The 12,583-nt window shown below is 34.8% G+C and overlaps 1 protein-coding gene across 5 annotated transcripts; it reads left to right on the top strand.

Moving 5' to 3' along the window:
• The first annotated feature begins 4,610 nt into the window (after nucleotides 1-4,610).
• LOC149405389 (Leucine-rich repeat protein kinase family protein) lies at nucleotides 4,611-9,535 on the top strand. Of its 5 annotated transcripts, none has more exons than XM_089607134.1 (6): nucleotides 4,617-4,716; nucleotides 4,848-4,892; nucleotides 4,993-5,089; nucleotides 5,551-6,326; nucleotides 6,986-7,617; nucleotides 8,634-9,535. In XM_089607134.1, the coding sequence occupies exons 4-6, from the start codon at nucleotides 5,704-5,706 to the stop codon at nucleotides 9,230-9,232; spliced, it is 1,854 nt and encodes a 617-aa protein (XP_089463260.1). In that variant the 5' UTR covers nucleotides 4,617-4,716; nucleotides 4,848-4,892; nucleotides 4,993-5,089; nucleotides 5,551-5,703; the 3' UTR covers nucleotides 9,233-9,535. The 5 variants fall into 5 exon arrangements, with proteins under 5 accessions (XP_089463257.1, XP_089463260.1, XP_089463256.1 ...); XM_089607130.1 differs by having other exon boundaries at nucleotides 4,618-4,716; nucleotides 5,545-6,326; XM_089607131.1 differs by lacking the exon at nucleotides 4,848-4,892 and having other exon boundaries at nucleotides 4,611-4,716; nucleotides 5,545-6,326.
• The last annotated feature ends 3,048 nt before the right edge of the window (nucleotides 9,536-12,583 follow it).

The following is a 12,583-nucleotide window of genomic DNA, read 5'->3' as shown; positions in this document are numbered from 1 at the left end:
GCATTCCAAGCGTATATTTAGATGCAATGTCATTTGAATGGCTTAGTAAAGATGGAGAAAAAATGGTAACGCTTAATATTGTGATGAGATTGATCCTATATCAAAGGTGAAATGATATTCATTAATGCTCATAAACGAAGTCAATATTAACAACACATGAGTGTACATATTGATGCCATATTAAATGTGATTGTGGAAAAACTCATTTATGATACAAATATTAACAAAATACAATTTTACTTGCTTAACTTGATAATAAATATTAGAATTTTGTAGTCAAATTGACACTTTTAAGATTAAAACATTGATTCTTTTTTCAAAAGATTTTTTAGTCAACATATAACATTCATTCCAAGCCTAAATTTGCCAATGGGATATATATTTTTTTTTACCATTAAACACTATTATTTATTGACAAGTAACTTGTCAATAAATAGTCATAATTTTAGTATAATCCCTTCTCCAATACAAAATCTAGGCCTGTACACGGTCCGGTCCGGTCCAAAACCGGCCAAAAAACCGGACCGGACCGTTCAAAACGGTTCAAAAAAACTCAAACCGGACCGGACCAAAAAACTGTAAAAACCGGACCGGACCGGACCGTTTTAAATCATCTAGACCGGACCGGACCGTTTTGAACCGTTTGGACCGTTTTGAACCGTTTAGACCGGACCGGACCGGACCGTTTTGGACCGTTTTACATAATTAAAAAAAATAAAAATCATTAATTTTCCACCAAAACACAAACATATAGTCATATATGGGAGTTAAATACATGCACAAATGTCTAATTTGGCTAATTGGACATTAATTTATTTTTATTATTTTTTTATTATAAATAAACCGGTCCGGTCCGGTTTAACGGTTTTTTAAAAAAAAAAACCGGACTGGACCGGTTGCATTAAGTAAACCGGACCGGACCGGAAAAACAAAAAACCGTGTTAAACCGGACCGGCGGTCTAAAAATCACCGGTCCGGTCCACTTTACAGTTTTTACGGTTTTTTTGCGTCGCCCTAACAAAACCTAACGTATTTTTCTCTCTCTCTCTCTCTCTCTGGGGATCCATACTCCATAGTTCCATACCATTGGCCCAATGCCCATTCTTCTCCAATCTCCACCACTAAATATTAGAATTTTACTATTAGAATTGTAGGCAAAATCAAATCCCAAACACTAAAAGAGGAATAAAATCCAAGTCTCTTCAAAGCCTATGTGTATGTGCATCTGGGAAAACTACAAGTGCAAACATTCCTTCAAAGTCTGCTTTAATAATAGGGAAACTAATAGTTTTACAAATATATAAATATAATATTAAAAAAAAAACTAATTTTAATATTTGGGAAGTGGGTCATAAATCAAGTGGTACACGGTAAGCCCACATTGATTTATATTCCAGCAATGAATTGTGACCAACCAATTGGACATGGACATGGACATGAACATAGTGTTAAAGGCTTTGAGTGTATAAGCCATTAAAACCAAACTTAGTAGTTCGAGATTGGTTAGAGCTAGAAAGAGACATACATGAACATGAAACTTTATAAAATAACAAACAAGTAAAAAACATAACAACACCACACACACACACACGTTCCTTTAAATTAAGAAGATATAATACATATATTATTAATCTTCTATCATATTCATGATGGATTTCACAATTGATTGCTTATTTTTTTTTATTGTTTCAATGTGTTCAAAGTAAAGACGAGATTAAATGCCTTAAAAACGGTCAACCAATTTTTAAAAAATTATTTAAAGATAGAAGATCTAAAAGTCTACTTTTTAGATGATAAAAAAATTAGTTTTATTCTCTTATTAGTTAATTTTTTTTTAATTGGGTAAAGTTAACCTACAATGAATTTGCAAAATAATCATAATTTAACTAAATTAGTAAAATAGCCACAAATTTGTTTCAAATTAGCAAAATAGATTAGTTTTAAAAAATTCAGAAATACTAGATGTTAATAAATATTGTGACCAAATATATAAATTTATATATGTATGAATATCTTAAATATATATTTGTCAACAAATTTATTGGGATTATCAATACTTATAGATATTAACAGCTTCAAAGTTTGGATACAAACTTAGAACCTTACTTATTTTTAGTTATTTTGTAAATCCACTAGTTTTGAAAGGCTATATTGTGTTTTTTTTTTAAATATATTTTCTTAAGAGATATATCATTTTTTTTTTTAAAAAGAGGACATATATCATTGAGTTTGCCGACCAATTTCCATTGCACAGAAGCTCTTTTTTTCTTTTTTTCCTCTATGCCCTTGCTTAGTGTTTCGTAAAAATATCCAATGTATAATCCTGTCCACCATATTCTTATTTACCTACTAACCCACTTATAAGTGAATCAATCATTATCTATCTTATTACGACGTTGGATACTTATATTTGATCATTGCCAAAAAAAAAAATAAAATAAAAAAAATAATAATAATAATAATGAAGAAGAGAAGACTAGTGTCGAAGTTAATTTGCAAGAGAGTATCACGTGATTGAGGAAAAGCACTAAACAATCACATATTTTTTGTCAGGCAAATGTGCTTTAAATAATCATGTTGTTCCAGTTAAAATATAAACGAAAATTTCATGATAAATAGTGATTGAAAAAGAAAGGTGAAGGAAACATTCTACACAGCCAAAGTCCTTATCCAAGAAACGACAACAAGAGGGAGATAAACACTCAGTTATTTCCCTCCCCATCCAACCGTCAATATTAGCGCTAAGCCAATATCTCCCCATGCGATTCAACGGTCAGGATCGCATCACATCCAAAAAAAACTCTCTGGTACGTACGGTAAACGACAAAGGAGTCATAAAACGACACGCCCATATTTACGCCCACACATGCAGTGCAAGCCGTAACATTTTGCACAGTTGTCGCATTAAATTCTATGGGGTCCACTTATCCGTTCGCTTGGTGCCACGTCAATGGCTCGCCGCCCAATCACAGCACTCAAAATAAGTCTGGTTTTTATGATTTAGGTAATTACTAATATGGCGCTTCCATTTTATGTTTTTCCTACAAACACACCACAACTAATTAAGTTAACTAAACCATGACATTTGGACGAAACAAGAATTTTATACCGGAATTCGAAAATAAATGAAATTATGGCCAAAATCGGAGCAAAATTTTATTTCCGACACTATTAAGATCTTCTCAAGTTTCCGAAAAAAACTACCCTACGAAAATAATATAATTTTTCATTCTACCATTGTTCACGAATAATTAGAGAATATAATTTTTTGGTTACACTTTTGAAACTTGTGTTAGAAGAAGAAAAAGTACTTTGGTCAACCCCATTATAGTCTCTTAAGAGCAAACAGAATGAGAAAATATTGGGAGAGAATTAGAAATAGTGCATATTTAGTATTTTTCTTTATAAACAAATATTGATAAAAGCCACAAAAATTTAATTACAATAACATTCAAATGAAATTTCAAAACTCCTTAAAAAAATATGAAATTGAATCACAAATAACCACACATTTCAAATAATTGCCTTCCCCTACTGATTGTGTTTTTAGGGCAATCATCGACTAAAATTGAGATTCACGCTTATAGAAAAAAAAAAAAAAAAAAAAGCAAGGTCTCAAATCTGAATATGAGCTAAAAACTACTATGATAAAAAAATCACTAGTACAAGAGAGAGATCCATGTATAAATTATTGTTTGAAACACTAAAACAATAGTAAAAAAAAAAGCTAAAACCGAAAAAAATGGAGAAAAAACACATTCCTCGCCGTGGACATTGAATACATTTTTGTTTAATATCTACAAGACATTTATTCAACTTTCTCATACGTAGTTTGATATCAATGTTGATTTTATGTACATTTTTTTTATGTGGATATTGGTTAATAATAAGAGCTTATTAAAGCTTTAAGTTTTAGATAATTCTACTAAGCATAAGGATATATTTTTTGGACTTCAATTCAGAAAATTATCCATAAATCATAATGTTTAATTAAAGTCAATTTTTCCGAATTCAGTCATATACACAATTTATTGAAACGATACGAATTGCGAAGTATAGACTAGGCTTTGTTGATAAAACAAAAATAATGAAGAAAATGACGATAAATGTCACATGACAACATGGTTTAACTTTTACTTTATGGCCAAATGTGAAATTGAAAATCAATATAAAAAGCTGTCTGTAAAATCAGTCATTCTTATCACATTTCACCGTTCATATAATGTGTCTATTTTGTTCAAATAATTGACAAGTCAGTATTCACTATACTGAGTAGTGTGTACTATAACATTAGGTAATTATTTTTTAGGACTATCATTTTCATAAAAGTATTTATGAATTTTTAAAAGCAATATCTGATGCGAAGAAATAATCATATCCCTTCCTGAAAATGAATCATTATTTTTTTTAATATTGCATAAAATAATATTTTTATAAATAATATTCATTAATTACATCGACACCAAAAATAATATTTTTCACCACAAAATTCTTGACAAAAATATTAATGTTGTGCATTTAAAATTTTAAATATCCCAAAGCCAATAAAAATCATAAACCACCGGTCACTTTAAAAATCCCACTTCCATATTTTTCTCTCATAGTCTCATATCACCTATTTATTGACAATAACGGGAAAAAAAAATACTGTAGATTTTGTGTTTGTTGTTGTGGTTCCAACCAAGTAAAGCCACTGAGAAACCAGCCTCCCAAAGAGTACGAAAATCAACATTCAACACACACATATATATATATATATATATATATATATATATATATATATACATACATATATATGCATACACAATTCAATAACCTAATGTATCGCAAATGATTACCATTTTCAGGCACGTTCACGTTGGATTCCACTTCAAAATAACTAATCATAATTAGCGCGTTGAACGCAAACAAAATTCCCATTTTTCTTATCATTAGTAATCTGTTTTATCACTCTCACTAAAAAAAAATAAAATGCATTGTTTCTGGTCTCAGAGTGAGCGTGTTCATCGTTCGAAGTTCAAATTTGTTTGACCAGAGAATTTGAGTTTCAGATCTGAGAGAAGAAGAAAGAAAATGGGAGTGCTAAATGGTAAGTACTATGATGCTTTTCATTTGCTCAGCTTGTTGTTTTAGTACTTTTTTTTTTGTCTCTGTCTCTGTTTATAAATAAAGAAATGCTTTATCTGTGCTTTGTGTTACTTCAAGGCCAGAAAGGTTCAGAAAACAAAGAACTACGAACCAAAAAGAAGCTCTCGATTTCCGCTTTGAAGAACGCTTTGCTTTTTGCAGCTTAAAATAACACTCTTTTTGACTCTCCTTCTCAGACAAAAAAAAATATTATATAATACAAAAAATCCCATTATTTCAAAAATCCTTCAGAGCGTAGACTCCGCTTTTGTGGACATTTCTCTTGGAATCTTCAGAACTCGTTTTTTTTTTTTTTTTTTTTTTTTTTCCAGTTCCTGATTCAATTTGTTTTACCGGCAAAACTTTTCTCCATCTCTCTCTCTCTGTAACTTTTTTTTTTTGGGTTCTTATATTCAGATACAGATAAGAAAATAGAATGAAGAGAGAAAGAGCAACACAAAGAGGAAAAAGAAGAAGAAAAATCAAGACCAAGTCTCACAGAAGAAACACCTCGTTATCTTCTTAGACTAAGCTCTAGAGACATCGTTTTTATTTTTATTTTTTTAATTATTTACAATGAACGGTGTGAAGCTCTTCTTCTTCGTGTTCGTCGGCTCTCTCTATCTCCGGCGAAGCCACGGCGACCTAATCGCCGACAAGCGAGCTCTTCTCGACTTCGCGGCAAAGCTCCCTCACTATCGCTCCCTAAACTGGGACGAGAACTCTCTGATCTGCGACCACTGGACCGGAATCACCTGCAACAGCGAAAATTCCGGCGTAATCGCCGTCCGATTACCGGCCGTCGGATTCGACGGTCCTATTCCGCCGGGAACGATCGGTCGGCTCTCGGAGCTCCAGATCCTCAGCCTTAGGTCGAACAACATCAACGGTGAATTCCCCGGCGACCTCGCGAACCTGAGGAACCTCTCGTTCCTCTACCTCCAGTCGAACAATTTCTCCGGCCCGTTGCCGGTGGACTTCTCCGTCTGGAAAAACCTAACCGTCGTTAATCTCTCCGGTAACTCGTTCAACGGCTCGATTCCTCTCTCCCTCCAGAACTCGACGAATCTCGTCTCTCTAAACCTTGCTAACAATTCTCTCTCCGGTCCGATTCCGGATTTCCACCTCCCCGGCCTCCAACAGCTGGACTTCTCCAACAACCACCTCGCCGGAACCGTGCCGGAGTTCCTCCGTAGCAGGTATGAATTTACTGTTATACCGTCGTGCACAGTTTCTCTATGCTCTCAGAAATTCTGTTCAGATATTGTATTTGTACGTAGAAGTCTTAAAACAGGAATGTAGATAGAATTACATTAAAATTCAGATTATGTGAAAGTTGACTATTATCATGTAGCAACTTGAAACTAAACGCTATCTTCTTATCATGTACTAATTTTTTTTAGCAAGAATAAATCTCTATTATTAAAATTCTAATATTATTTTCACAATTTCTTAAATTTACGTTTACACAAAAATTAGTATTGTACTATTATTGTCTTGAACCATCGCCTTAATCTAATATCAGCTTTTCTTATTATCTTTCTAAAGCTTGATAATATATCAGCTTTTATTCAAAAGAATCGCCTTAATGGAATATTCTCAGGATTTTTATTTAATATCTGCAATGTATTCCTAGATATCTAAACACAGTTATATGATTCCCTAGAATAGATTTATGTTACTACTTACTAGTTACTAAACGTGGGCCCAAATTCCGGCCGCCATTGGAACAGAATATTCCGTTCCAAACGCGGCCGAAATTCCAGCCAAACCAGAAAGTTCACTATCAAAACATATTTGAAAACTAAAAAGTACTCACGTTTTCGAGAAAAAATAAAATAAATCTGAAATATATCAGGTTCCCCGATTCGGCTTTCAAAGGCAACGACAACGTAACGTTCCCGAAACTCGCTCCTCCACCGCCGCCGCAACCTCATCCCCAGACGGCCAAAAGCAAGCTCGGCGAGGCCGCGCTGCTCGGGATCATCGTGGCCGGAGGAATCCTAGCCCTGATCGCGACCGGGTTCTTACTAATCCTATACTGCTCGAGGACAAGAAAGAACGGGAATGGAACGACGACGATGATGATGTCATCGTCGTCGTCGCTCGAGAAGGGGACGAGGAAGACGAAGATGATGATGTCATCGTCGCCGGAGAAGAGGGAGGCGGGGGCGAATAGGCTGGCGTTCTTCGAGGGCGGTTCGGGTCAGGCGTTCGATTTGGAGGATCTGCTGAGGGCTTCGGCGGAGGTTCTCGGGAAAGGCACGTTCGGGACGGCGTACAAAGCGGCTTTGGAGGACGGGACGGTGGTCGTGAAGCGGCTCAAGGACGTCGGCGTCGGAAAAAGGGACTTCGAGCAGCAAATGGAGATCGTCGGAGCCATCAGAGACGAGAACGTCGTCGAGCTTCGCGCGTATTACTACTCCAAAGACGAGAAGCTCATGCTCTACGACTTTTACCCCGACGGAAGCCTCTCTGCCCTCTTGCACGGTAATTCTCGTCGTCATTTGGTCTTTACATTTTTTTTTTATGACACTAGGGTCTTATAAAAGTGACACTTGAAATTGGTCCGGATCAGGGCCGGCCCAACGTAATTTGAGGCCGTAGACAAAATTTAAGAATTAGTCCTCTTAAAAAATACATTTATAAAGAAACAGACCAATATTTACATGTCTGATCAAATTATGAGTCTTCGATACTATTAAAAGCCCTGGGGACAGATCATCGTTTCTGTAGTTTACGATGTGTGGTTTGAGTCTCTCAACATTTTTTGTTTGTTAAGCTTGAGGAATCCCGACTTTTAATGGCGCTTCTGAAATAAGTTTCCATTCGGGGCTTGTTAGTACTTCCCTTCATAGAGTCAACTAGCATTTTCGAATCACTTTTTCAATGATCCTAATTTTGAACCATATATCTCTCAAGTTTAGTCTGCTTAAAGATCATGCTCTCTAGTTCACAGTAATAATCCTCATCATTTCGTCTTGCTCATAGTTGTTGTCTTTGACGTCTCTCCGACTAAATTATGACATTCTGTCGTCTACGAAGAAATTAAATCAATAAGCTGAAAAACACGATGGCCGTGTCGCAATGAAAGCGCGTGAAATGAGATATTCAGAGGATCCGAGTTCCTCTTATTTACTTAACATGGTTAGATCATGTCTATCGAATATTTTTTATTTTTTTATTTTATTTTTATTTTTATTTATTTTTTTTTTGGTCTTAGAAAATTACACCAGAAAGTGTGTGGTTTGAATCTTTCATTGCCTCTGGATATGGAAGTCACAACCTTTTAGTTGCTTACTTTGGAGAAATCCCGTCTGAAATTTCACTTCTTTGACAGTTTCCCATGATCAATATTGCTCCTTTATATACGTATTGATTGCAAATTATTGTCATTTGGTTTATAAGCCTCTTAACAAAGAGATATAAACCCCAATTGGTGTCCCTCTTTTTTAATGGTCACAATTTCCCATCATTGATCTTTTTTTTTTAAATTTTTTTTTCAGGTAGAAGAAGAGAGGACAGAGTGGCGTTGGACTGGGAAACCCGGCTGAGAATCGCGGCGGGGGCGGCGAGAGGCATCGCGAGAATACACACGGAAAACAACAACAAGCTCGTCCACGGGAACGTGAAATCCACAAACATCTTCGTGAACCCGTCTTCGGGGTCGGGCTGCGTATCGGACGCGGGCCTGGCTGCGATCATGAGCCCGCTGGCCCATCCGGTGTCCCGCGCCGCGGGCTACCGGGCCCCGGAAGTTTCGGACACTCGAAAAGCGGGCCAGCCCTCGGACGTGTACAGCTTCGGGGTCGTCCTCCTCGAGCTTCTCACGGGGAAGTCTCCGATCCACACCACGGCCGGGGACGAAATGGTCCATCTCGTGAGGTGGGTCCACTCGGTGGTCAGGGAAGAGTGGACCGACGAGGTGTTCGACGTCGAGCTCATGAGGTACGCCAACATCGAGGAGGAGATGGTCGAGACCCTCCAGATCGCCATGTCGTGCGTCGTCAGAAGGCCCGATCAACGGCCCAGGATGGCCGATGTGGCCAACATGATCGAGAATGTCCGCCGGCCCAAACACTTGGTGGGCCCGCGTATGAACTGAGATTTTTTTTTTTATGTTTTCATTGCAGTTATCTCTTGACTGACTTGAGATCTTTTTTTTTTTTTTAATTCTTAGTTTTTGTGATGTTGTGTCTTGTGTGTGTATTGGTTTGTGGCTTTCTTGGGGGAAGAAGAAAGATAACCTATGACCTTACAATGAAATAGTGTAAAATTAGAAGAGATTCGGAGGGGAAGTTTTGAAAAAGAAGCTTCTTCCTTGCTTTTTAAATTTTTAAATTATGTTTAGTTAGAGGCAAGATGTTGCACACAACGTAAAGTCAATGTATGCGATAATTTGTTCCAATGCAATATATAGATAAATAAAAAAACAGCGCATAAAAGTAAATAACACAAAAATTGACAACTCAGTTTGGTGCAATGTCACCTACTCTGAAAGGTAGTGTGTACAGCGGAAAAGAAATTCACTAATCAATAAGTAGTCAATATTACTACCCGTGAATTACTAATCAGACTCCCCCTGAATCTGAGCTCCCTTCAATTCCACTCTCAAACACTCCTCAAGTGTTTGATAATATTTGATGTTAATGCTCATGAATCTTCAATCACGAAATCATAAAACCCAAAAGAAACTCTAACGCTTAATAAGAAGATGAATAGCGTTCAGAGTATTACACCACATCCACCAAACAATTAGTTTCCGAGCCCGCCGGTATTGCACGTCTAAAAATCCTAATTGTGTGAATGAATACGTCAAAGGACCACTAAGGGCAGAGACTTTTTTTTATAGTGGTCTACATCTCTGAAAGTCGAAAATAAAGTTTCTTTACCCATTCACTCGGAAAAAATAAATGCAAAAAGTCTTTTGCTGTCAATTTTTACGAAACATGAAACTTGCCAAATTACAATTTTGCGTACAACGATCAAGATGTCTCAATATATTTTGGAGCATGTTGCAAAACATCTTGTCGAATAAATTTGCAGTAAAAAATAAATCAACAATACACGTAACAACAAATGTAACTTAGACGAGATAAAGTGCATTTGTCTGTGGATATTTGTGTTATTTTCTATTTGCTTGTGGCAATGTTCATAAAAAAAATCATATTTTGGAGCAACCGGAGAGAGTTAAATTATGGGAAAAAGGAAAAGTTGGTTAGTCTTCCATTTCCACTTATTATTGTTCTCTCGACTGATTTGAGATTTTTCTTTTTCTTTTTTCTTCTTAGCTTTTTGGTGACGTTTTGTCTCTATTTTTTTTTTCTTAGAAGACATTTTTGGAGGGAAATTTTTTAAAACAAAGCTACTTCATATCTTTAGCTTTATTTGTCTCTTTAGATGTGAGAAAGTGCATTTGTTTCTAGATAAGCCTTATTTTGGGTGTTGCTTTCCTTTATTTATTTATTTTTTGCTTCTAAAAAATCTCATCATGGAACAGAAAACAAAAGAGGGTTACTTTTGGGAAAAGGTAAAGTTGGTTATTACTCTTCCATCTCCACGACTCCACCCATTTGACATTTTTCAAGTTTTCAAACTCATGATGAAATAGAAGAATCCGTGTTTTTAGTGATAAGATGTGGATAATATGATTAGCCTTTAGTCTAATTATCAATTTCAACTATACAGTACGTAGTAAATTTTAAATCATTTTTATTGGCAATAATCAATTAAAGGTGAATAATGCTTTTTATTGTCAACCATCATAATTAAGAAGGTTGATGATTTTTTCAGAAAAAAGAAAAAAAAGAAGTTTGATGAATATTTAATATTAATATATACTTGAATGAATATTTATGAGATTAACCATTGAACGTCAAATATTTACAAAAAAAATTATTTAATCCTTTTACAATGAACGGTCTGAAGCTCTTCGGCTTCGTGTTCGTCGGCTTTCTCTCGCTCCGACGAAGCCGTGGCGACCTAATCTCCGACAAGTGAGATCTTCTCGACTTTGCGGCGAGACTCCCTCACTATCACTTCCTAAACTTGGACGAGAACTCTCTGATCTGAGACCAATTGGTTTATTATTAGTGGATATTTGTATTATTTTCTATTTGCTTGTGGCGATGTTAAAAAAAAAATTCATATTTTTGAACGCTTAAGAGAGTTATGGAAAAAGGAAAATTTGGTTATTATTCCATTTCCAAACATTAATGTGGACTGGCAGTCATCTTGTCATTATTTATTATTATCACTTGACTGATTTTAGATTTTTATTTTTATTTATTATTATTTTTTTTTAACACAAAGCTTCTTCCTATCTTTAGCTTTATATTTATCTTCAAATGTGAGAAACTGCATGCTTCCTATTACATTATAATACTTCTCAAGAATCACATTATGCTTTTCAAAAATAACTTTATAATGCTTCTTAAAAATACATTATGCTCTTCTCAACAATCACATTATAATGCTTCTCAAAAATCACATTATGGAAGAAAAAAAATGATTTGTTCCGTTCAGTATTAGCGCTTAATTATAATTAATTTGTTCGAGTCACTTTGCTACTAGATTCCTTAACAGATTGACTATGCAACAAAGTCAGCCAGTTAGTCCCATCATAGTTCTTGAAAACAAACAAAGTACTAATAATCATATATTGAAACCCGAAACAGGAACAAGAACGTATATGATTGCAAGTTTATCAACAAAGTAAACATTAGTAATAACTAACTTTTTTAATATACCTATACACAGCTCTTGTTCTCTCCATATCTTTGGTTTCCATCTCCTTGTACAACGCGTAATATAACATACGGAATCATCAAACAACAAGTTGAATACCTAACAAAAACCGTTAATCAGTTAGGCATAGTCAATCACTTACGAAATCTAATAGCAAACAAACTCAAACAAATTATATAATTAAGTGGTAATATTGAATGGAGCTAATATTCTTTCTTTCAAATTTGTTTAGGTTTAATATTGTACTGTTTTTTTTTAATGTACTTTGTTTTGAAATATTGACATATTTTTTTTTAATATAGTTCTGTTTAGAGTTTCCAAATTGAGATTGGAATAAGCCTTCAAATGTGATTTTTTTTGGATATTTTTTTGTGTGATGCTTCAAATGTGGACAAAGCCTTCTTCGGATGCTGCTTCCTCTTTTTTTTTTTTCTTTTTTTTTTCTTTTTGTAATGCTTCTCAAAAATCACATTACAATGTTTTTATAAAATCACATCATGTTTCTAAAAACTCACATTATAATGCTTCTCAAAAATCACATTTAATGTTATTTCATATAATGTGGCTATTATCCACCGAGTTTAATTGTAATTTACTTTGTCCACCAAGTTTCTATCATACATGTTCATAAAAATATGTCCTTAAATTGACGTAGATATTTTAAGGAAAGACAATATTGATTAATATGAGATGATGGATTAAGATGTTC

Source organism: Urtica dioica, chromosome 2, assembly GCF_054948205.1.
Source record: "Urtica dioica subsp. dioica isolate 48M chromosome 2, U.dioica_male_clone48M_v1_H2, whole genome shotgun sequence".
Lineage (NCBI taxonomy): Eukaryota > Viridiplantae > Streptophyta > Magnoliopsida > Rosales > Urticaceae > Urtica > Urtica dioica.
Note: the sequence above shows the minus strand (reverse complement) of the source record. Positions and strands in the feature narration are given on the sequence as shown.